Source organism: Myxocyprinus asiaticus, chromosome 34 (assembly GCF_019703515.2).
Source record: "Myxocyprinus asiaticus isolate MX2 ecotype Aquarium Trade chromosome 34, UBuf_Myxa_2, whole genome shotgun sequence".
NCBI classification, from domain to species: domain Eukaryota; kingdom Metazoa; phylum Chordata; class Actinopteri; order Cypriniformes; family Catostomidae; genus Myxocyprinus; species Myxocyprinus asiaticus.
Window position 1 is genome coordinate 27252486 of NC_059377.1, and position 24657 is coordinate 27277142.

The following is a 24657-nucleotide window of genomic DNA, read 5'->3' on the forward strand; positions in this document are numbered from 1 at the left end:
GAAAACAATTTGCTTCTCTACTAGCTTTTGGCAACCTCTCCTGGACATAAATGGAGCTCACACGTGCCCATAAGCCCTACAACACTTACCGCTTTGGCCACTGGGGGCAGTGTTTCGAAATTTCGGTCAACATATACTGATTTTGATGAAAGAAAAGTTGATCTACTCTTTCTGATTTCACTGTGAGATCAGGCTAAACATACAACTTTCATAAATGATTTAATTCGACAAAAGGAACAAGAGGTTGAACCCCTTATCGAATTGAGGACACCATCGGCAACAAAACTAAAAGTAACAACACCAAGAAAGAACAGGAACACTCATTAAAAAAGGAATTAGCCTTTTTAATCTTACATTGCATTGAAAATTTACATAATAGTTTCATACATTTTACAAATAATTTCTTCATAAAAATATATTTCTTTACAAAAAAAATTTAATTCTTTTTTTACCTTGGTTTTTTTTTTTTTTTACATCTATTTTGAATGCATTAACATGGGAGGAGTACCCAGCTGTACTGCAAATATTCACCTGCTCAATCGAAATGTGTCAATTTTTTTTTTATCATAAATGTGTGTTTTCTTTTATTGCAGTCAGTTATAGCAAAAGCTGTTGTTGGGAATTTAGAACTTAAAATGTCTTGAACGGGCTGGGGCATTGGATAAAACATCAGAGATATTCAACCACAAGTTTTGTTGACAGGGAGAATAAAAAAAAACCTATGGCAGAGGTGAAGAATGAGTAGAGGAATTGAGGAAGCAGCAGACCTGGGTCATATGGTTTTTGATAGGCACTGTGTAAAAATCTGCCATGTTGTAGACAAAATAAATAATAATAACCTACAGCAAAAAACAAAACAAAAAACAATTAAAAAAAGATACATTAATGTCAATGGCGTGCAAGACTGCAAATCCCTATGGCTGATGTTGAGTGCAAAAATGAATGCAGAAAATATCACAGGTTGATTTGTATGATTTTGGAACTCCTGGACAGCGATGTCAGCATAGTTGCCTGAAGTCTGCAGCTTTCACTCTTGCTGATGCACAACGGCTCATCTACACTTATTCTTCTTACATATAATCATTATCAACATCCTTTCATTTGACCTGCTTAGGAAAATGTTGTGGTGAATACTTTAGAAGGCACTGGAATGAATCTCACAGCTTTGAAGCCTGGAAGCACGTGACCAGCATTATCTGACCCTGCTAAATATGAAGTCATAAAGTGTTTGTAATTTCAATTACTGAAGTGTTGCAAGACTGTATTGCATAACACTACTTTTTCATTTTTTGTCAATGTGATATGCCTACAGTGTAATATTCTGAATAAAAACTCCACATTCATCCTAGTCTTTTTGTATTTATTTTAACGAAATACACTTTAACCCTAACCTACACAATTTCTAAGGTTGAATGCATTATAACTTACTTTTGGTAGTGAATGTGGATGTACTTATTGTTTATTCTGTATTACAGCAAGGTCAGACATAATTGGAAAAGTGTTTCATGGCCCATATGTACACGATAGATAAGATCATATTGTTGCCACCATACATCAATATACTTTAGTTAAGAAACATGCATTTGTCTGATGTTATTTAATCTGAGGTTTATATAAAATATACTGTATAAATGTCAAGTGCATTTCATTTTATACAAATTTTATAGAATAATAGTACTAAGTTGAATAAGTTGTTATAATGACCAAATTATCACATAATATTTGTCTGCCAAATACACATGGAGCTCAATGACACTTCCTTCCAGAAACAACAATAAAAAAAAATTAAAAAAAAATTAAAAATAAATAAAAAAATAACAAAAATGAAAAGAACAATACAAATTTCATCAAAATTTAATCTGCAGTCTTCAGGTTAAAATGCTGAAATGTGTCCTATGGCCTATAGTGAAGATGGGTGCTTATTAGCAGAAAAACATAAATACTTCATATAAAAGAACTACAGCAATTATTAAAAAAATTCCTCAAGAGGTACTGACGAACCACTATTCCACACATCACTTCAAATATATTTTGTCACATATTCTCTTTCGTTTTAAACAAACACATCACAGAATGCCTCAATGTGAAATCACAGCTATGATCTTAAAGGGATAGTTCACCCAAAAATGAAAATTCTGTCATTATTGTCATTGTTGTTCCAAGCCCATAAGACTTTCTTTCTTCTCTGGAACACAAAAGCCTCAGTCACATTTCATTGAATGGAAAAAAGATGCAATGAAAGTGAATGGTGACTGAGGCTCTGCCTAGGTTTGGAACAACATCAAGATGAGTAAATAATGACAGAATTTTCAGTTTTTGGGCGAGCTGTCCCTTAAAAGGTATGCCCATGTAAGAACTGCAAATAAAACATCATGTATCATTAAAAATAATTTGCGTCAGTCAATGTGAAGAGCAACTCTTTTAAATTCTGTATAAACTCTTGATAGAATCTTTCTCTCTTTGCTTCTCCCATGTGGTAATATACGTATAGCACAAAAATATAGGTGGTGAATGCTCCTCATATATATGCAAGTAGATGTACAGATTCCTTTACCCTAAAAAAATACCCAGTCGATTGTGAAGAAGCACTCACGGAGTGTGATTAGGTAGCAGAAGAATCTCTTCATGCTTTCCGTCATGAAGTTTTAAGAGCGAGTCTTCAAAAAATCACCCATGACAATGTGTTTCATATTCCATATGTTCTTTGCGGACACACATGGTCACACGGTTCCTGAAGAGTGTGCTTTAAATATCAGAGGAAGGGCAACAGTGCTTGTGCTAGTCATCCTCTTCGAGATAAATCCGTCCATGACTAGAATTGTATCCACCTTGACTAAAAACAAAACAAAGAAAAAACGCTTTACCCATTAACAAAAATCCATGTTCTTGCGTCAGGCGGACACCTAATTATACCATTGTGCAGACTGTGTTTAAATTGGGGTCAAATCGGACAGCTTTGCCTTCCACGGACTTTGCATTTGTGTTGTACATTGGGTTCTCAAAAGCAGCCTGCCCGTTGTTGTTCTCGTGAACTGAACAGCCTGTGTACTGGGTTTTTGGAGTAGTCCTGTTAGAGCAAGACAACACAGGCAAACAAGACATGACATTAGAACAAAATCTGGATCAGCTTTGAGAGTTTAACTGGAAAGACTGCAGGGTGTATGGTGTGAACACGATCATATTCAATAACCTGGACAAGAGCTAATTATGTCTCAAAAGACATGATCTCTCACATTTCGTTCCATCCGGCAACAAATGGTTATGATTTTGTCACTGATTCATTTTTAAATTCTTTCTGATTTGTCTAGCATAACAACTTGCCAAACTTTGGCAAACACGGATAGACAGCTAGACTTACCGCTGCTTGTAGAGATAAAATCCAAAGCCTGCAAATATCAGGGCGAAAAAAGGCACAAGGATTGCTATGGCCACAGAGCTACTGTTTGTACCATGTGGTGGATTTGACGAATTATTACTTTCTGACATATTCAAACCTAAAAGAGATGGAGAGACACATTTTGTTATTTTCACATGGCAAACTCTAGCCAATCATCATGCACTGTACTTGAGTAACTAATAACTAATGTTCATACTATTGAATCAAAATAGCTCAGTGAGGAAGATAAAGTGATAGTTTAGGATGAAAATAAGAAAATAAAACAATTAGTGCTGTCAGTCGATATACTTTTAATTGCGATTGTTCAAATAATGTTTTCGTAGTTTATCACGATTAATAGCAGATTTTGAAAGTGCTGAAATTTGACTCTAAGAAAAAATGTATTCCTTTCCTTCTTAAGAAATAAATGTAACAATATAATGCTTTACTAACATTTTCCAAACAAAACCTTCCACTATATAAAGATAGAAATGCAATTAAATAATTCAAGTAACATTAAACATTTCCCAAAGTCCAAGTGGGAGTTTGACTAATTGAAAGAACTAGTCTCCCCACAGGTTGCATATTCATTGCAATGGGCATTAAATCTCTTAAACTCTCATTCTCCACAATATTAATCTGCCGGCAGACTGTGGCTATCCGTTTAGTTACAGCAATCATGAAGCTGTGTTTATGATTTGCGTTAGGGCACCAGCGCCAGCTCCAAACACTGCTTTGAACTCCACATGAAAAGCGCTTGCAGACAAAAACGTCTCATTCTGCGTTTTGCTGATAGTTAAGACTTGGCGTGCTTCTGTGGTAATTAAAATGCGGCTTACTTAGGCTGAAAAATGCTTGATTTTTGTCACAAGTTCCATCTGGGCTTGTTTTGTGCAACAATAGCGTTAAGAGCAACTTTCCCCATCTCTTTATCACTGACACTGAATCACTGCTGTGTTTGTGAAGTGTGCATCAGTGTAATGACTCTGGGCGGACACATCGCAAAGGTTCTGCCCTTCCAACCAATGTTTATGCTGGTTTAACTGTATTGATGGTAAATGCATTAATGACAATTAAGAAAAATTAACGCGTTAAACTTTTTTAATTAATCACATGCGTTAATGTGTTAATTTTGAAAGCTCTAAAAACAATGTAACATACAGAAAAAATCAACAGGATAGATACCATACCTAGCCTTTGCAGGCCGAACTGGCCGTAGTCTTTACCCTGTATAAAGCCTTGAAAGACAAAAGTGGACCCATCTGGCTCTGCAGACACCTGAGTGGACAATGAAAAAAGAGTTACCAATGAAACAGTTTAATTGGCTTGCAAACTGCTACTACTGAGACCAATAGCGGTGGCCCACTTTTATAGTGACCTTAGTTCCACGAATATTTTTCTCATCTTTTTCTCAGCTGGCATTTAAAAAAAAAATGTAAGAATTCAATAAAGAATTCTAAGCCTTGAACCAAACCAACCATCTTAATGAGATTATTTGCAACATTTTTGCAATACATTTTTTTATTGTGAAGCACTTTGCTGTCCACTTATAATCATTAATGTTGTTCACAGTAAAAGCAAAAATAAAGGCATGAAATACAGATTTATCATGTTTTACACTTACATTTGACATGCCAATAGCCACTTACCTTAGCGCTACATCAACAGTTTGCAGTCATTTTGTTACATAATGATCTACCCTTTCATATAAAATAACTACAAACTTAAAAAGATAAAAAAACACATATTAATTGATTTTGTCTTGAGCACATACAAATCCATCCAGGGTCCACTGCTCTTCTTTGATCTTGCTGAGAGTGGTGGGAGAGGACGCTTTCACGTCGAACACCAGCAGCATCAGACGGGCTTCCTGGCTCTTATAGACACCTATGGCAGAGAACAGAGAGCTGTCGACATGTCTCACATGGATGTGTTTCATCATCTCAATGCTCTGTTCTCTTCTTAGTCACTGTCTATGTCTGTTCCTAACTGTCAATCAGAACTGCATGCACACACCCACACACACATTTTCTTGTTTCACTTTAGTCTGGCCACAAAATAAAAGTATTCACAAGCCTAGCATTAGCCGAGATCCATTTACTGTGACACTGCTGTCTATAGCACTCCTATTAAACTGCCCAAACTCTTAACTACAATTAAGAACCAAATTGAGAAAACCACACTTGCATTCCACATTTTTTGTTAGATTTCTAAATATCTTTTGTCGTTTTGCCTCTCATAATTGTATCCTGTTGTAAGGATGTCTAGAGATATTTTTACTGCAAAACAAGACAAATATACTGAGAAAGAATTTTTTTTTTTTGCAGTTTAGAGTGTTCCGAACACCTCTGTTGATGAATAATCAGTTGATGCTCCATTGTCGCTTCCATCATTATAATCATATTACCATTCCGACATTTCCTAGACAAGTCCATTTTTCACACGAGTGACTGGAGGTTTATTCACCTTTCTGGTGATTATTGCTGATGGCTGGCCAATTGCGAGGCCAATTTTAGTATCTAAGATTAATTCGATGATGTAAAGCCCATGTCAGCTTTATATAAAGACTGTCTCACGAGAGGCAGAGGATGGAGGAAGGAAGGTGCTGATAAAGCCAGTTTAATGATCTAACTCGTCGTTAACAACAATGTTATCAGTCTAGTTTAATTTTATCCTGATGGATTAAATCAAATTTTGTGATACTAGGAACCATTAATTACTGTAATTACTTAAAGTAAAAAAAGTAATGTAACATTGCATTTTTCATTAATTAATCAGATTACAGTTACTTACTTTCAATGAAAGTGATTTAGAAAGTAATTTAAAAGTAAAATAATTAGTAATGTGATTACTTTTTAAATGAAATAATCAGTAAAGTAATCTGATTTCATTTTCAGAGAAGTAATTTGTCATTTGTAGTTGATTACTTATTTTGAGTAACTCACTCAACACTGTTGGGAACTCAAAAGTCCTTGTTTGCCTCTTCTGATTTGTATTGATTGTACTGTATGTCTTTATTTGAATCTGTTTTGTTAGTTACACTGTGAGTCTGTTTAACAGTAAACTAACCTGAAAGCAGTAGTTCCATGTTGCTGCTTGTTAATGTGACGTTAACTCTGCCCGTGGTTGTATTAAAGCTTGTAATACTCAAAGTCATTGGTTGCTTTCTTCCTTTGTAGTTGTATGAGCCCTTCCAGATGTAGTTGGGGGCAAATACATCATCAGGAACTGTGAACAAACAAACAATTGAAAAAACTAATTACCCAACCAGGGAATGAAATGCAAAACGACAATAAACAACAAACATCTAATAGAATTGCACACATGCACACAAACATCTAACAGAATTTCAGAAATTTATTTATACATTTCTTACATAATGACTTGAAAATTAAACCTCTGTTAGAAAATTAATTACTGCCTTATTAAAAAGCTTGACTAAGCAGCTTGCTTTCAAACTTTATTAACAGAAACTAGGATTGTCAATACATTAAAATAAGTAATCACATTTAATTTTGGGAATTTATAACTTTCAAGAACTGTATGTTCCTTAATAAAAAAAAATAAAAAAAATCTGTTGTTCAAGGGTGTTGTTGATTTAAAATAAGAAATATGACACTAGTTTACATCTGGATTTTATTATAGCAAGTTAGATTATTATATTATAGCTTATTAACTTATTTTAAATAATTTTAATTCAACTTGAGGCCCCCTTGGAAGTTTCCTGAGGCCCCCTAATTGGCACCAGCCCCCTGGTAGAGAACCACTGTGATTTAGGTGAATAAACAAAGATTTAAAACAGGAATAACACAATTGATCAGGTCAAATAAAGCCACGATGAAGACTCAATTCAACAAGAAATTATTTAGCTAATGCATAAATATAATGGAGTCTTATAAAAAACAAATGGCCACAGAGTTGGCAGATAACACATTAAGTTTTTACAAAGACAGTGAACTGTCAGCGATCTGATCACAAGTGGTCAGCCAAGACAGACTTCTCCAAACTTTTCCGATCAGATGGTTATTTTCTTCTAAAGTTGCAAGTAAAGTCAAGGTTTGAACCCTTTTTCTGGTGGAATGATTAATTGACAGGTGAGTAGGCAGTCCTTTGCTATTGTCCTGGATCCATCAGGATTAATTAGCGTTTACACTATAAATGTGATATAGTTGCCTGTGTTTCTGACATTCAGATGTGGTTTTGGACCAGGTTTACACCTGCATTTCATGCTGTTCACTAACAATCAGATCACTTGAGTCCGATGTTATTACCAGGTGTAAATGGGGCCTTACTGACTCTGAGATCCATTAGTTTCTCGAAACACGCTGGATTTCAGGTTGTCTCTGTTCTGTCAGTTTCTACAAAGTGGCTTGCTTAAAGGAGTGAGATTTGGTGTAGGTACTCCTGCATGAAAGAGCCTCATTATTAAGTGCTTAAATCTTTGTGCTGTATGCCCCGAGAAGGTCTGGCAAAGTTCAGTCAGATTATCTTGTGGCTGCCAGTCTATTTTACTGTCAAACTAACTAGAACCCGTTTTTAATCAGTTAGTCCCCTCCTCCTGGGGCCGTTGGCTAGAATACATGACTAATAGCAAGTATTTGAGGTACCATGGTGCTCTGTGCCAAAAAGTGGGGACTCTGCAGTTAAATGAGGTGCACTTAACACAGTCATAAATCTTTCAGATTAAATATATAACATAAACCCTATTGTATAATAATAGGGATCCCACCATTTAGCTTCGGACTCGGTGTCCCAGGGACTGGTTTAATAGGTTTCTCAGATAGTTTAGAACCCGCTGGAAAAGAAAAAGCATATACTATATGAATTAAGGCATTCATTTTTAAGCATTCTTTAAAAACATGCTCTATAACATGATCTAGAACATGCTCTATAATGTGAATAATTGTTTATGTGTACATACTAATATTAGTCAATGCACAACATATCTTCAAATACTAGTAATATCTTAAGAAAAGGTTTTAATAGTAACAACCAACTATAAACATAGCAAACAAAACAAATGAGCTGTTATAGAAAATATATACCACAAAGTATCAGCTTTAAACCACAAAGGTACACTTTTTATTGCATCAGAACATCAGTGAAATATAAAAGTGGTTTAAAATCATCTACACTTTATTATTAGCCTATAACAAGCAAATCCTTCTCTGTTTTCTTCACGAGTTGGATCCCCAATTCCACTGCTCTAAAAACAGCCGTTATATTTATACAGATTTTTTGTAATATTGGCCTCATAACATATGTTACTGAAGAGAAAACTTTTAAATTATGTATGATTTGATTTACTGTAAATAGAATTACTACCCTAAAACAAAAACTACAGAAGACATTTTTACTTCAAGGGATGATCCACCCCAAAATAAAAAATTTTGCCATCTTATGTTGTTCCAAACCCGTACAATTTTCTCTCTTTGTACAACATGAGTGTGAGTGAATGACAGAATTTTCCTTTTTAAGTGAACTATCAACATAGTATCTATACTGCCGGTCAAAAGTTTTGAAACACATTCATTCTTTATTATAATTTTTTTCTTCATATTTTAGAATAATAGTAAAGTCATCAAAACTATGGGAATTATGTTGTCACTAAACAAAATCCAAAATAAATCAAAACTGTGTTATATTTTAGCATCTTCAAAGTAGTCACCCTTTGCCTAGAATTTGCAGACATGTACACTTGACATTTTCTCAACCAACTTCTTGAGGTATCACCCTGGGATGCTTTTTAAACAGCACTGAAGGAGTTCCCATCTATGTTGGGCACTTATTGGCTGCTTTTCTTTATTATTTGGCCCAAGTCATCAATAAAAATATAAAAGTGTTTTTTTAATAAATTTTAGTTTTATAATGAAATAAACGAACATGGTGGCACAATTATATTTTTGTCTACAAAACTAATTCCAAACATTTAAGCATATGCCTTCAGATCAAAAGATTTTTAAGATCATGAGAAACATTTCAGTCAAATGTTTCAAAACTTTTGACCGGTAGTGTACTTTTTCTCTTTTACAAAGAAATATTAGGAGACTGCAGACAGCAGCGGGGTGACATGTCAACACATCAAGTAGCAAGTAAAAAACAATACCCCCTCCCGCTTAGGAGAGAGGCGCAGAAAATGATAGTAAAAGTAAGGCCCCCATTAAAATATGGCGGAAGCTCTCTGTGGACCACTCGGTAGTTTTTTTTAATAGACAAACACATCTGTTTATATGCAGTAATTACTGGAAAGCCTGAAGTGTACAGCTGTGTGCATGCACTGCGGCAGAGCAGCAGGATGAAGACAGGGAAGATAAAATCATAGCACTGCAGCACGCTGGCCACACGCTAGCACTCCAGCACCCCACTGGAGCGCACACTCACATTGGCAGAAAGTGCAGAAACACCGTTATTGTAAAAGCAAGATATTGTTTGGTCTTCCTTTTTTCAAAATGTGTGATAATAGAGAATAGATAGAAATTTATTCTGTTAAGTTTTAAAAAATCAAGCGTAGCGTCAGTTGAGGCAGGTCACGTGAGTCAAGCTCGCAATCAGCTGATCATGATGCAATCAAAACATCTACCAATTCAAATCAGAGCAGTCCTATTTAAGTCCTCCATTTATTCATTGCCTTAGCTGTCATTCCTTTGCATGGATGCACGCTGCACTTAACACACTCCTCCATCCCCAGCACCACCTCTTGTATGGCAGCTTGCCTTTTAGTTTTCCTTACATCGGTCTTGTTCTGTGTTCTAAGACTACAATTGATTGCCAGTTTGGAATTCCTATCTTCAATGTGTTATTGCGCCTTGTTCTTGACTTACCAACTTGATATACAGTATTTAAAGTTCTATCAAGTGTACATTTAACCTGTTATTCAAATGAACAATTGTACCATGAAGCACTGTCAGAAACGTTAAAAAAAAATGGAACAACGTTGTAATAATTCTGCTGGATCTGTTCTGTTACCCCTAGGTTTTTTTATGTCCTTTATTTGCATGGATGGGCAGAGAATTTGCCCATAACAAAATCATACCGCCAAAACCAACAGATTGCTTTAATTGTCTATAAGTGAATAAAGTATTCATTCAAGTATTCAAGTCAAGTATTCATTTGATGGAAGTGGTCCTGACTGAACTAAAATGGTATGGAGAATTTACTTTGTTCCAAATGTCTCGATATTTCACCTCATAATACTATATCAATATTTTAATGGCATTTTTAGTTACATTTTTGGGAAAATATTAGGTCAACGAATATTAGATCTATGCAACCAAACTCAGAACAAGTTACGAGGTCAGTGACTGGAACAGTACACTATTCCCTCCCATAATTTTTTTTTACTGACTTGCCTCTGCTTTTTGCAACTTCTATGGCTTTACAATGAAGTAAAGCAGTAAGTTCAGCACTTGTTGCGCAAAGCACAGAAGTCCATTATTATTGAATTGCGACCCAGATATAATCACCAATTTGACAGACTAAAGTCAAAATTTACATAAATGTTGGCGAATAAACCCTGTCAAAACATTTATACAAATTCACCTTTTGTGTTCCATGGAATAAAAAATGTCATACGGGTTTGGAGCAACATTAGAGTAAGTAATTACAGCATTTTCATTTTTGGTTAAACCTTTCCTTTAAATGTGGTTGCAGACAACATGAAGAGTTTGATACCTCGACAAACAGGCATTTTCCCAGTCCAGGTTCCATCGGACCTGCAGACGCGGTGTTCAGACCCCCCCGACAAAAAGAACCCAGCTTGACAAGTGTAGATGAGTGTGTAACCGTAGGAGGGTAGATCCATCCCCACAACATCGACATGAGGGGGACTCTCAGGCTGCTTACAGTTGTGGGCTACAAAGAAAAGGAGGGAATAAGAGAAACAAAAGACATGAAAGTGCGATCCATCCACTACTTTTTCAGCAAACTGCCTCTGTTCCCATATAATCAGACTTCAAACTTAGTGGGCAAAATCAAAATGAAGTTTGAACTTTAAAAACAAAGTAGCCCGTCTCTTTGGAGAGAATCTTTGCGCTCCCTCTTGGTAGCTGACACGGTCATATTCCTGTGCCTACAGAAGCTGGCAGAGACTTGAGAGAGCCTTAAGTGTGGCGGAGGTTGATGCATGCTGGCAGACTGCACTTATAGGGAGTGCACCTTTACCTGTCACACCAGTAGATCAAACGCAAACCAATGCTCACTCAGTCATTCCAACAGCTCCACCATCACTATGACTTTGATCAAAAGTAGCCAGGATTGAGGCTTTGGCTCACTGCACTGGACTCATTCTTTTATCAAAGACTTTCATAAAAGTTGCTATCCATGAGCACTATATCAATAATATGGCCACAGAAGAATAGAAAGTAATCAGGCATTTGAGAGAAACTGTTATGCTATGTAATCACGAATACTATAAATAACTGTTTCATAGGGCTGTCAATTTTACATGTTAATTTGGTACAATTAATAAAAAAATTTAAACATTGTGATTTTGCATTTAATCATGCCTCCTGACCTGTACGTGAATTCAGTAAGAATTTTACATTGCAGCAGAGCAGGCAGCACTGAATTATGGGCCGTTCACACAGACACAACATAATCAAACAGAAGGCAGGGGTCTCAAGACGTGTAACTACTTATAACTTGACACTGTGTCTTAAAAACACTGAAGCTGTTAATTTAACGCATGCATACATAGGCCAACAATTAAAAAATAGCGCAGATGGAGCACAATAATGCATTCTATGTGAACGACCACCAAGTCTACCTCGTTCAGAATGACAACAAATTGTCATGCCCAATTGCAAAATGGACTGCTGTAGAGTGTAGGCCAATGATAAGCTTATGTTCAATGATATGGAAATAAAACAAAAAATATACTGACTGATTCTGTTTGCTGCTTTACTCGTCACAACAATGTAGGCTAATCTTAGAATAATCTTCATTTTAGGGCTTCTCTCAGCAAATATTGATACACTCACTGAGCAGGTTATTAGGAACACCAGTACACCTACATATTCATGTGATTATCTAATCAGCCAATAATGTGGCAGCAGTGCAATGCATAAAATCATGCAGATACGGGTCAGAAGCTTCAGTTAATGTTCACATCAACCATCAGAATGAGGAAAAAATGTAACCTCAGTGATTTCAATCATGGCATGATTATTGGTGCCAGATAGGCTGGTTTGAGTATTTCTGTAACTGCTGATCTTCTGGGATTTTCACACACAACATTCTCTAGAATTTACTCAGAATGGTGCCAAAAACAAAAAACATCCAGTGAGTGGCAGTTCTGCGAATGGAAACACCTTGTTGATGAGAGGGGTCAACGGAGAATGGCCAGACTGGTTCAGCTGACAGAAAGGCTACGGTAACTCAGATAACTGCTCTGTACAATTGTAGCGAGCAGAATAGCATCTTAAAATGCACAACACATCGAACCTTGAGGCGGATGGGCTACAATAGACACGTTGGGCACTAATAAAGTGAGTGTATGTGATTTTTTTACAAATATTTAGATTAATCAATCAGCATATCATGTAATTAATTTGATTATTTTTTTAAATCAATTGGCAGGCCTTCTGTTTAATAAATGTGTTATTACATAGCATTAATAACATTACTTCAAATATTCAATAAACTTAACCCATTCGTTCTTTCTGTACACATAGACTTTACATAACTTTAATAAACTGTTTATGATACAGTTCATTTGAAGTATAAATTCTCAGGGCAGGTCATAAGGCTGTATAAATACATTGTTTGTAAATGAATCCAGTGGAACACTGATGGAGAGGACAGCCATTATCCAATTCTGTGTAAAATGGAAGAGGGAGATGAGAAAGATGACTTAGCGCTCAGCCCGACTCCGTGAGTAGCCAACTGCTCTGTGTAAACAAAATTACAGCGTGTAATTATGGAATGATCTCGATTATTTTTGGGAAAAATGGCGTGATTAAGTGCAAACACACAAAAGCTGTTTTATCGCAGACTTACTATTAAATGGGGGGAAGAGCTGTTTCTTCCAAGCCGTCTCATTGTTTATTTTCCTAATTTTTGCAAATCAATGACAGAACTTATATATATAGTGGATAGTGGCATGATGCAAAATGTAATTGGCTTTTGAAATGCTTGAACTGAATTGCAATCTGTCTTGTGAAATTGGAAGCCAGCTGTTTTCTCTTTCATGGGGTTGATTTAGGAGCTTCTGTTGACAAACCATCATGATCTAAACACAGGCCATGTAAGCCCATCTTCAAAAAAGGCTTTTGACATGTGGCATATATGGTAGGAATGTACAGTCCTGCTCATGGATATCTAGTTTACTTCCAAGTGCTTCAAACAAAACTCTAAATATCTTTCATAGATTTGATGCCACTAACCTGGCACTCTTTTTCTCAAAATTAATCATACAAAAACAACTTCACAGTGACACATATAAAAATCGACTGTGATTATTTTTTGATAGTCAGGTAAAGATGCGCAGATGAGATAAAAAAAGAAAAGCATCCTGCCTGTCTGTGAAAAACTGGAACTTACTGCAAGTATTGACTGATTTACAAACTGAGATTTTAGGTTTTTTTGCAAAGTAATTCAAATAGATTGTTCTAGGCATTAGTCTGTCTTAACCCTTCTCTAACAGCACAGACAGACCTTCATCACTTAGCGGTCAGTAATTTGTCAATAGATGTAGTGAAGCAGTGAAGTATGCCGAGATAGATGTCACAACTCTGTAAGATATATTGCCCACATAATTCAGAAAAAATTCAAAAGGAACTCAAGTGCCCATTGTGAAAAAGTAGAACATTAATCTTACTCCTTTCAAAAAATATGAATTCATCTCTAAGTGAATTTTATTTAGTCTGGCTTCAACTAAATCATTATTTTAAACAAATCTCCAAGTTTTTTATTAACTGCGAATGTCTTTCAGATAGTGACATATCACATCACACATTTAATAATCTAAAGCTGTAGAGCAAGAATTACTTTTTGCAATCAAAGGAATATGGGTATTATTGGCACTGATCAGATGGATGTTACAGCTGCTCATTCAATGCAGGGGTTTGCGGTTTATTACTATGTATTTACTAAGCCATATGTGTTTGTAGACTCTTTCTTTTTTGCCCCTGTTACTTTTATTGCATTTTATTGCATACCTCACACCCAACATAGTAGCCATGACACCTGGCTTAAAGGGATAGTTCACCCAAAAATTAAACTCTCTCATCATTTACTCAATCTCATGCCATCACAGCTGTGCATGACTTTCTTTCTTCTGCTGAACACAAACAAAGATTTTTAGAAGAATATCTCAGCTCTGTAGGTCCTTTCATTGCAAGTTAATGGTGACTAGATCTTTGAAGCTCCAAAAATCACATAAAGACTGAATAAAAGTAATCCATACGACTCCAGTGTTTTTTGTTTTGTTTTGTTTTTTGGGATTTTTCCCCTTTTTCTCCCAATTTGGAATGCCCAATTCCCAATGCGCTCTAAGTCCTGGTGGTCGCATAGTGATTTGCCTCAGTCCGGGTGGCAGAGGATGAATCCCAGTTGCCTCCGCGTCTGAGACAGTCAACCCGCGCATCTTATCACGTGGCTTGTTGAGAGCGTTGCCACGGAGACATAGCGCGTGTGGAGGCTTCATGCCATCCACCGCGGCATCCGCGCTCAATTCGCCATGTGCCCCACCGAGAACAAACCACATTATAGCGACCACGAGGAGGTTACCCCATGTGACTTTACCCTCCCTAGCAACTGGGCCAATTTGGTTGCTTAAGAGACCTGGCTGGAGTCACTCAGCACACCCTGGGATTTGAACTAGCGAACTAGCGAACTCCAGGGGCTCCACTGAGCTACCCAGGCCCCCCGACTCCAGTGGTTTAATATATTTCTTCTGAAGCAATGCAGTTGCTTTAGATGACAAAAAAATCAATATGTAAGTCATTTTTTTTACTCTAAATTGTCACATTCACTTTCAGAATGTGAAAGAATGTGAAAGTGAAAGAGATCTAGAATAAAAAAGGACTTAAATATTGATCTGATTTTCACCCACAACTATCATATTGCCTCTAAAGATATGGATTTAACCACTGAAATCATGTGGATAACTTTTATGCTGCCTTTATGTGATTTTTGGAGCTTGAAAGTTCTGGCCACCATTCACTTACATTGTGTGGACCTACAGAGCTGAGATATTCCTCTAAAAAACTTTGTTTGTGTTCAGCAGAAGAAAGAAAGTCATACACATCTGGGATGGCATGAGGGTGAGTAAATGATAAGAGAATTTTCATTTTTGGGAGAACTATCCCTTAAATGTGGCCAATCCTGAATATTAATTAACCTTAATTTTTCTTTTTCGTTTTTTTTTTTTTTAGGAAAAATAAGTTGACAATTTACTGCTGTTTTGTTTATGGACTGTGTGACCTGGATAACTGAGGAACTTCACAGATAAATCTTAATTAGTATTCCAGATGTCCATGAGTGCAGCTACTGAATGGTTTTTTCTATAGGATACTTACAGATGCACTCTGGCTGAGTTCCGCTCCAGGTGAGGTCAGCCTGACAGAGGCGTGTCGTGGAGCCCTGCAGTAGGTGACCAGGCTGGCACTGGAAAGCCACCATGCTTCCAATCTGTACCAAGAGAAACAAACATACACAAACACACATCAAACCAAAAACGGTGTTCTCAAAACCCTCTTCTGGGGGCATATTAAACACAACATTAAACTCCTAATACATGCAGTTTTTGAATGACACAGTTTTTACTCCTGAGAACAGATGCTACAAAGATTGCAACTACCAATGTGTCACTCTAAATTTCAGATTGCATTTTTGTCATTGATTTCACAGTGACACACATCTTTTTAAAGATTCCTTTTGTTCCTTTTGCATCGCTATACACCAGCTGGTTGTCAGGCTCATTCTTATTCTGAAAAGCTGGAGTGGAACTCCTGCTATGTTAAGGGATATTTTAGTACATGGTACTCACCTACTTTACCTACAGTTAATGTAATCACCAGTACATGCACTTAGGAAGCCATTGTGACCTTCTTTCTGGGCCACTAGTGATGTAAAGTGGCACTTATTTCTATAAAATATGGTAGCACTCCTCATGCAAAGTTGTTAGACTACTGCATGTTGTAATCACCAAGGTCATGTGACACAAAAGGTAACAGTGTGGTATAATATGCCTTTATAAATGTTAATTAGCTTGTCTCTATCTATCTATCTATCTATCTATCTATCTATCTATCTATCTATAGTATCTATATGCACGTGTGCAAATGTGTGCAGTGTGCTTGTGTGAGTGTAGGCTGTGGCTCTAGCATAACTTTAGGATACACATGAGGGAGTAAAATAATAAAACATGTCACAGAGTGGCACGTGGACTTAGCACATTAATTGATTAGCATGTCCGTGCTTGCAGTGAACACGGCTGACGAGCCAGAGACACTGCTCCTTATCTGGGGCACACGATATCTCCTCTCCTCTGACTCCAACAACATTAAGCCCAGCAAAGCAAAAAAAAGCTTGACTGGCTTCTTTTACTTGAGGCTGGCTAATGATTTACGAATATGGATAGCCTGATATTTAGCTGTTCTATGATGCCTCTGCAGGGCTTGACCTCTAATAATGTAATGACTTGAATTCTTAATGTCTCTTCACATCTTGATAAATGCTCTTCCCCAGCATTCTCTCTCTCTCTCTCTCACCTTCTCTCTCTGTTTATCTGTTTTATTCCCTGCATGTCCCTCACTCATATTTGTATTGTATTGTTTTTCAAAAAGTATAATTAACATTAACAGAAAAAGTCTATTTACACTTTAACTCCAATAAGCAAAACTGTCCATAAAAAGCTATACAACTAAACATAATTGGTACAATATTCACATGCATGTATTTATCAAACCATAAATACTCATACACATCCACTATACCAGCATCTCCCTTAATTCACCCCTCTCTTGATAAAAAAATAATCATATTCATTTGCACTACTGTGAAGTTGATTATTTTCTTTCTGAGTGGTTATGTGGTGTTATTACAGTCATGCATACATTTCAAGCCTTCTTAAGCCCTGAATGTGTTTGGAGTGGTTCTACATAAAAAGTCTCAAGTGTGTTAAGAGCAATAATATTTTGTAGTGTACGTGGGGAAATGAAGGGCCTACACTATATATTGTGTCTGGAGTGACACTTTTGTGTTTTTGAGAAAAGCTATGAGTGATTCTTTAAAAATCAATTAAGGTGAAGTGTCTACTTTCTGGGCCTCTAGTGACACCAAAAGGAACTGCAATTGATCCCCTCATCTGCAATTAATCGAAAAAACAAGAAAAAAACAAAAAACAAAACAACTGACACCATTGGCTGAGCTAGTGTCAGGCTGGTCAGGATGCTCAAACAAACTGAGCAATGTTTTGATTGCACCACAGAGCCACAGTGTTTACACTTTTCAGGACAATCAACCTACCAATGGATTACTTATAGTTGTGTTTGCATATTAGGCTAGGATATAAGAAAGTACTTGAACACTGAAAATGACACACTTCACCCGTTATGACTGCCTTAATGGATGGAATAAAGAAAGATATGAAATCTTATTGTCCTTCATTCAAATGCAAATTCATAACTTTTTGCAACATTTAATTGAATTTTAACCTCATGCGACCCCATGTACACATCAAGGACGATAAATTTTGGCTTTGCTATATGCAACACATTATTTAAATGAATTTAAACTGACTGATTTCAGTTCAGGAGACTCTGTGCTGTCAGTAAAGGGTTAAATTTTCAAAGCACATCAAATGTGACAAAAAAACATGGCGCTGACCACAGGGGAGTTTGGGCAACAAAACTACTTCTGGTAAGAAACCTAATTAAGTTTTTTTTTTAATTTTCTCCCCAATTTGGAATGCCCAATTCCCAATGCACTCTAAGTCCTTGTGGTGGTGTAATGACTCGCCTCAATCCGGGTGGTGGAGGCTGAATCTCAGTTGCCTCCGCGTCTGAGACCGTCAATCCATGCATTTTATCATGTGGATTGTTGAGCGTGATACTGCGGAGACATAGCGCGTGTGGAGGCGTATTCTCCGCGGCATCCACGCACAACTCACCATGCGGCCCACTGAGAGTTAACCACATTATGGCGACCACGAGGAGGTTACCCCATGACTCCGGGCCAATTTGGTTGCTTTGGAGACCTGGCTGGAGTCACTCAGCATGCGCTGGATTTGAACTCGCGACTCCAGGGGTAGTAGTTAGCGTCTTTACTCGCTGAGCTACCCAGACCCCCACATTGAAACCTTTTTGAGTCAAAAGATTAGTCTCTAGATTCATCAGATGTCATTTTTCTGCTAAACACTGTGTATACTAGTGTGTACTTCAGCGCATTTGTCCCTTATAAATCCTTTATTTACTGTGCATTATCACATTGATGATAAATGGGTTCATCCAAAAGCTGTAAAATTTTGCTTTCAGAGGCTTTCTACTGAGTTAGGATGAAAATAAAGTACATTTAGGACTGTTCTGAGACCAGTGCAGACAGACAGCACCCTGGAGGTTAAGTCATGCACTAAATAGGGAGCAAGGGAACATCCTATAGCTCTATGCAGCTAAGTGCATTCACTCATAAAATCCAACCAAAAGTTCAGTTTCAGGCTGCAGATGATGTTTGGATCACTCAACATGTTTGGCAGATATGGGACAATGGTAATCAGTACATAGATTCAGAATTGATAATGTATAATTTTATTTTAACATGGTTGGCATTGATTGGATGATGCTGGCCATTACTTTGAATCAGAATTAATTACGCTAATTTCTGATGTAATGTCTGTAACATCTCAAAAACATGAATAACCAACAGTCCTGGAAACATAATAAACAATTTGATAAATTTTTGCTATCATTTAAAATTTCACAACTTAGTCCCGCTGTCCACATATGTGGACATACATTTTTAGGAACACTAATTGCTCTAGAATCCGCCCCCCCCCCACCCCATGTTTATTAGGTGCTGCTAGTTACAAATCAAAAAGGGAAATGGAAAATGTGCACTGCAGTCACGCTCGGGTCTCAGGAGTTAAGAGCAATCTAACAAAGTGACAATTATTTTAAATGTATTCTATCTAAATGTTTATTATTTTATTATATTTTGTGCATTATTTACATCTAAATTTGTATTTTGTATTATGTTGATTAACCATTATTGTAAGTTTTAAGATTTCAATTAATTGATTAAATTAAATAATTTGACTTTAATGGATGACAAGATGTGTTTTCAGACACTTATAAAAACAAAATGGTCTCATAAAGGTAAATGATGCCCTTCAAAACAATTCCACGGGGCAAATATCACAAACAATGTTGATTTTGTATCACTATATCATACAACGGATTATATATGCAAGAACAGATAACAAATGGGCCAGGACATGCTGTGATTTGTGATACTCGTTCACTCTAAATGTATACATATTCATACCTAGATAAATATGAAAAAATGCAAATCATAGTTTTCACAGAAAGTGTATGTTGCTGTATATGGTACCTTAAAACCAAAGGTCCTGTTCAAAGAGCCATAACGGGGTGTCCCAGGGTTCTCACAGTTGTTGCGAGTTGGCTCTGTGGAAAAAGAGGGAAAGAAAAAAAGAAAGAGAAAAAATGAACACCCAAACACATTCCTATTCTAAATAACTTCTCATCCACCACAACCGTGGCAATTTCTTATTCACTACCACAACAACTCAACATAAAGGGAGAAAATAGCATTTCAGCACTCATAAATATGTGGCACATCGCCTAGATCCATCTCTCAAAGCACTGCTAGAACCTGGCTTATAGTGATTGTTATGGTGCCTGTGTGTTTATGTAAGTGCTGCAGCAGAGTGGTTGTTTTTTTTTATAGCAGGATGATGGAGACCCAGTAGGGGGCAGTGTTGCTGCAGCAGTATGTCTGCTTTGGGACAGATATGCTGGTCTGTAATTGGGATGTGGAGCACATATTTGAGCTGACGCAGGGACCCTTGATTCAATGCAGGCGTGCAAATGACAGGACAACCTGCCCAGCTTACACAACCAGCCCCTTTTCCATGCTGTTTTCTAGTGAGGAGCTTCAAATACAGAGTCAGCACATTGAAAATATATGACTGCATCTCCACATTGAGAATATAGTTGCAGACTGTGCTGGTGTTGCTTTGAGCTTCGGCTATGAGACCAGTTGAGAAACTGGAACATGCAGAGGGACATCAGATTTGAGCTTACCAGATCGTGAAAGTGCTTTCCAGTTTTACGTGCAATATGCATACGTCCACAGATCTTAAGTTAGTCTAGCAAAATAGAATGAGACTAACCAACAGGATGCATTCTGTTAAAATCTGTGTGCATGACTGTGTGCGCACTGCATTTGTGTACGTGTATGTGTGTGAATAGGTATACGTTTAAGAGGCATTTTAGAGGACTTAATTTCCACTTAATAACCCCAAACCCCCCATATTTATTTTTCACAATGTATTTGAGGGCTTAATATGAGGCCATAATAATACTTAATTGAAATAGCTAAATGATTACACCTGCTTTGGGGCCATGGCTGACATCTTATGTTGGCGCAATACACAAAATGCTTAAAAATGGTAATCAGAGAATGAACTGAGCTCATCCAAATCTCCTGCTGGCTATTCATGGCTCCTCAATAATGGCCTCACAGAGTTGGGACCAATTATTCAATGACTTGCTCAATTAAAAACAATTATCGATGTATTTATTGATGTTAGGAGAAGAGCTCCCTCATGGATATATCAACTGAGGGGTTTAATCAGATAAACACTGTAAGAGGACAGTAAGAGGACTCTTTGCTAATGAGACATGGAGAAATGGATGCAGCTATAAGAAATACAGCCACAGGCCAGTTCATACAGAGTATGCACATAACATTAGACTACTTTTGTGTACTAGCTGATAATTATATAATAACTATTAATCACATTCAGATTAAGGAGATTATTATTGTTAGCTTTTTTACTGTAATCATTGTACAGAATATTAATATTTTATTAAACTAACATTATTACATATACTGCATTGTACATTCCATAATATATTTCAATGTAAATAATGTACTTGTATTTCATAGTATATTTATTATGGTCCTAGATGTTATTCAATTTAAATTATTGTATATTTCACATACTGTATATACCATAACGTATTTCATTGTACATAACACTGTATATTTTATAGAATATTCTACAGCATGTCTATAACTTACTCTAATTCCCATGCTACAGTCCACCATATCTCCTTGTAATTTCATCCCCATTGTTTGTGTTTTTCCATATTATAAAGTCATATTGTATTGTACAAGCATAAGTTAGTAGGAATAGTGTCAGAACTAATTCATAGTGCTCCTGATTTTTACAATTCTTTGTAAATATTATATTTGATTCCATTCACTTTTATCTCTACAATGCCTCTCACAATTCAAAAGCATTACAAAGCAGCTCTACAGAGATCAGTGCCTTAATACCATCCCATGATGAGAAACATATCAATATTTAAGTCCTTTTTTACTATAAATTCTCCTCCCTTCCCAGTTGGTGGCAATGTGTACAAAGAGTGTGAATTGCCTAAAACAAAAGAAGAATGTGAAACTGAAAGTGGAGATTTATAGTAAAAAAAGGACTTAAATATTTATCTGTTCTCACCCAGACCGATCACATCCCTTCTGAAGTCATGGATTAAACCACTGGAGTCGCATAGGTTACTTTTATGCTGCCTTAATGAGTTTTTTGGACCTTCAAAGTTATGGCCACCATTCACTTGCATTGTAAGGACCAACAGAGCTGAAATATTTTTCTAAAAATTCTTGTTTGTGTTCAGCAGAAGAAAGAAAGTAATAAATGCTGAAAATGTCTGGGATGGCATGAGGCTGAGTAAATGATGTGAGAATTTTAATTTTTGGATGAACCATCCCTTTTTACTTAATCGAATCACAAGACACGGCTGGTCATGTGCTTTCAACATTGAGACACCCATGAGGTGGCAACTCACCTTATGTAAAAGAAGATAACTTTTTCTAGGTCACTGATATGACGGGAGTCTTCATATAATTTTAATGTACATCGTTTTATCTGTCAAAAGCACTATTAATTATTAAAGTGTAAGCCTTTTTTTTTGTTTTTAAATAGGGTCTACTTTTTATTTAAGGTAAACATGCCTTAGTCCACTTGTTTTTGCAGAGGTCATGGACCAAACTAAAATGCAGAGGACAATATCTTAACATTTACCACTGCCAGCTATCTAGAAGCTAGTTTGTCAAGTTGATGTTTCTGATGCAATTGAGTTTCCCCAGGCCTCAATTCCACACTTCATACTGAAGCTCATTCCTCTACAGACTGCAACTTTTCCCTCACTCTGAGGGCACTAAAAGAAGGGACTTTGTTCTTCCCCACTATAATTGTTTCAATACAGCACTAAGGCTGCTTGAAGCAGCACTGGCCTGTGCTGCCAGGGCAGTGGGAGGGCATTGATTTCTTTGGAGTTGTTGTTGCTAAATACTTTTGAAACTTGTTTGTGCACCAGGCAACAAATAATAATAATAATAAAAAAACTTTTCAATGTGGGTGGTAATCATAAGATTTAGCAGCTGGAAATACTGGCAAGTGTTATTTGAGGCCAAACTTTACATTAAAAGTGGAGATCTGGCCAATGAGTTTATTCAGACAATATTCAGGCTTTAGAAGCTTTACTGAATTGAGCTGTGAATCTCAAGAGACACTCTTTGACAAAATTACATAATTGAACTTAATTGATTTAGTTATTGCTTGTATACTGTAAACTTTGAATATAATGTTAAAAGTCTAGTAAAATTAGTTATTCTTTCATTTATTTGAAAAAATACATCCATAACTGTATTGCAGTTCTGCTCAAAAAATTACATTTATATAATATAAAATATTCATTTAATATATTAGCAGTGTCAGCTAGTGTTTTCTTTGTATCTGTAATCTTGCTCCAAATGACTGCTTATCAAACTACTTTTAAAAAGTATAAATTAATTAAAATAATTGACCAACTGTATTTTTACAATATTTACAAATGGCAATAGGCACAAGACACGATTATGGACACTAATTTAAAAGTGTTACAATAGACTAACTACGTCTCTATCTTCGAGCACTCTGTGTATGGTGCTGCTTTTTAATCTCAAAAACTGTCAGTCATGTACTGTACATCACCCTTTAAAGTACTGGCTGTTTTGAGGGCTTGCACAATCATCATTTAGGGAAGCTGGGCTTCCAGGGAGGACAAAAATACATGAATGAAAAAAAACAATGAAAGCCTCACTATCCAATAAACAATCAAATTATTTTTAAAATGCAAGTTTTGATATACTTACATAATAAAAGCACTTACTGTTGCAACCATTTTCAATGGTAATGCACCATATGGTTTAAACAGGGGAACAATCATCTTTAACACTTAAAAGTCAGAATAATTGATTTACCTATACACCGAGGCTGGGATCCACTCCAGGTGCCATCAGTCTGGCAAATGCGTGTAGCACTACCCACTGGGATGTAGGGGGCCATGCAGCTAAATAACACTTCTGACTGGTAGATGAAGCTGCGGCCTTCCCTGGAACCAAAAGCAGGAATTCCAGGATCCCCACAGAACTTAGCTGTAATCATAGACAACAATGTTTATAATACTGTTGCAGAAGGAAGCTCCCAGTGTAGACAGCTTTGTTGAGTATAATGGGAGCGATTCATTTGTGACACATTGTGATGTACCAGTGTAGACACAGTGTAACTGTTGGTAGTTTCCAGTTTCCACGCAACTTACTGCTTAAATACAGAACATACAGTTGTGGCCAAACATATTGGCAGCCTTGGTAAATATGAGCAAAGAAGGTGGTGAAAAATATGTCTTTATTGTTTATCCTTTTTATCTTTTATTCAAAATATTCACAAAACTCTATTCTCTAATGGATAACAAACAACTGCAAACACAACACAAGTTTTATCAAAAAACAAATATTTTTGTCAAATATGTGTGGCACAATTATTGGCACCCTTTTATTCAATACTTTGTGCAACCTCCCTTTGCCAAGGTGACAGCTCTGAGTCTTCTACTATAATACCTAATGAGGTTGGAGAATACATGGCAAGGGATCTGAGACCATTCCTCCATACAGGATCTCTCTCCAGATCCTTCAAATTCCGAGGTCCACACTGGTGGACTCTCCTCTTCAGTTCACCCCACAGGTTTTCTATGGGGTTCAGG

At 36.6% G+C, this 24657-nt stretch overlaps 1 protein-coding gene across 1 annotated transcript in view; it reads right to left on the minus strand.

Moving 5' to 3' along the window:
- Positions 1–323: 323 nt before the first annotated feature.
- The window catches only part of LOC127425389 (CUB and sushi domain-containing protein 3-like), a 701868-nt gene continuing 677534 nt past the window's right edge, over positions 324–24657 (minus strand). Inside the window, exons 61-70 of the mRNA XM_051671320.1 lie at positions 23879–24052; positions 19925–19998; positions 15895–16006; positions 11048–11227; positions 8106–8171; positions 6446–6604; positions 5151–5263; positions 4567–4654; positions 3359–3494; positions 324–3067 (exon numbers count right to left, since the gene is read on the minus strand). Coding sequence (XP_051527280.1) covers positions 2908–3067; positions 3359–3494; positions 4567–4654; positions 5151–5263; positions 6446–6604; positions 8106–8171; positions 11048–11227; positions 15895–16006; positions 19925–19998; positions 23879–24052 — 1262 coding nt within the window. The 3' untranslated portion in view covers positions 324–2907. The remainder of the gene's footprint in view (positions 3068–3358; positions 3495–4566; positions 4655–5150; positions 5264–6445; positions 6605–8105; positions 8172–11047; positions 11228–15894; positions 16007–19924; positions 19999–23878; positions 24053–24657) is intronic.